This window comes from Octodon degus, unplaced genomic scaffold (genome assembly GCF_000260255.1).
Source record: "Octodon degus isolate 3935 unplaced genomic scaffold, OctDeg1.0 scaffold00102, whole genome shotgun sequence".
NCBI lineage: Eukaryota > Metazoa > Chordata > Mammalia > Rodentia > Octodontidae > Octodon > Octodon degus.
In genome coordinates, this window is record NW_004524678.1 from 10,226,903 (window position 1) to 10,228,688 (window position 1,786).

At 37.5% G+C, this 1,786-nt stretch overlaps 1 protein-coding gene across 3 annotated transcripts in view; it reads left to right on the forward strand.

Moving 5' to 3' along the window:
• Klhl28 (kelch like family member 28) overlaps nt 1–1,041 on the forward strand; it is a 50,539-nt gene extending 49,498 nt beyond the window's left edge. For all 3 annotated transcript variants that reach the window (XM_004638779.2, XM_023723764.1, XM_004638780.2), the window contains one exon: nt 683–1,041. In XM_004638779.2, the coding sequence (XP_004638836.1) occupies nt 683–846 (164 nt within the window). In that variant the 3' untranslated portion in view covers nt 847–1,041. The remainder of the gene's footprint in view (nt 1–682) is intronic.
• The last annotated feature ends 745 nt before the right edge of the window (nt 1,042–1,786 follow it).

Sequence of the window (1,786 nt, forward strand, 5' to 3'; positions counted from 1 at the left end):
ACACACACACACACTCACACTATTTTTATTTGAGAGTGGATCTTGCTATTTAGTTCAGGCTGCCCTTGAACTCATTATGTAGCCCAAGCTGTTCTCCTGCCTCAGCCTCCTAAGTGATGGGATTATGGGTATAAGAACACTAAGGCCACCATGCCTGGCTAGAAATACACTATATTCTTAGTACTTTCTCTCCAGCTATCCTGATCTGATCATTATGCATTATACACATGGGTTGAAATGTCACAACTGTACCCATGGCTATGTATAATTACAATATCAATTAAAAATAAAAATTTATTAAAAAAAACAAACAAACCTTTCCTGGAGTAAAGGGTGAAGGAAAGTAGAATTGGAGAACAGAGGTAAAGGAAGACTTCAACTCTTACTTTTATAGTAAGGATCCTTTTTCCAGTAATACATATTGCTATATTGCTTGTATAATTGTTTTTTTTTTTGTTTTTGTTTTTTTTTTTTTTTTTTTTGCAGAACCGGGGATTGAACTCAGGCCCTTGCACTTGCCAGGGAAGTGCTTATTCCACTGAGCCATCTCCCCGGCCCCCGCTTGTATAATTGTAGAAAAGTATTTTAAGAAAATATTCAAATACAAACTCATTGGTTTTTAGTGAGAATAGCACCTACTTCGGGGTTCAGCATGTTTTTCCTTTCTCCCCGCCCTCCTTAGGAGTTGGTGCTGCCGTAATTGATAACTACCTGTATGTGGTTGGTGGCCACTCGGGGTCTTCCTATCTGAACACAGTGCAGAAATACGACCCTATCTCAGACACGTGGCTGGATTCAGCAGGCATGATCTACTGTCGCTGCAACTTTGGACTAACTGCTCTCTGACAAGTGCGAATTCCTGGCAATAGCATGGTGGTGAAACTTGTGCCACACGACAGGATGCCCAGTTTTCTACAAGCTGCACTGCTTCTTTGTAACTTCAAGTGGCATGAAGACTCACAGTTGGCAGGGTACTTTAGATTGACGCATAGTTTTGGTTGCTCTTGATTATGCAGTAAATCCATAATAATAATTAAAAAAAGACCTTGCCAATTGAATTGTGCACTTTTCCCCTCAAGACTGGGATAGACTGGGATTTAAATGTACATGTGGAGAAAACCTTGCTGCTTTTTTTTCTTTTACTTTTAGCTCTCCTTCCTTGACCGGTATGTGTTATGATTTATGGGAATGAGAGAGGCTTTAGAACTATGAAGAATATTGAATGACTGGACAGATTGCTTATACTGCTTGTCACATATAAATTCATATGCTTTACATTTCTTGAAACAAAGGGCTGCCTTTACTTTTGGTACTTTTAAAGATTGCAAGTAATGTGCTTCAGTGAGTCATCTGTACACTCTTTCTGCTAAAGGGTTGTAGGACTGGCGGTATGTTTGCAAGATAGTTGCTTTTATTATCATATTTAGAGCCCTATTTTTAAGAAGTTAGCTACTTACTCTTTATGCCTTTTATAAATATGGGCAAGTTAATGCCAGACAGATTTATTTACTCATCTGTGCTATGGTAAGCGTGGATAAAAAAGTTAATCATAGCAGGTATTTCAGTTTTTTCTTAGTAGTACCGCAGGCTTCCCAGTGTTGATGTAAATATTTGAAGTATTTAGTACTTTAGTGCATATTAATTTTTTTCATATATCCTCCTAATTTAAAGTTTTGCTTTTTCAAAGTGTTCAGATATAAAATGGTGCTAACTATAGGATCTATCACAAGAATATAGCCAATGTTCTTTTGGATGTTTAAGATAAGCATGACCTATTTTGATAGTC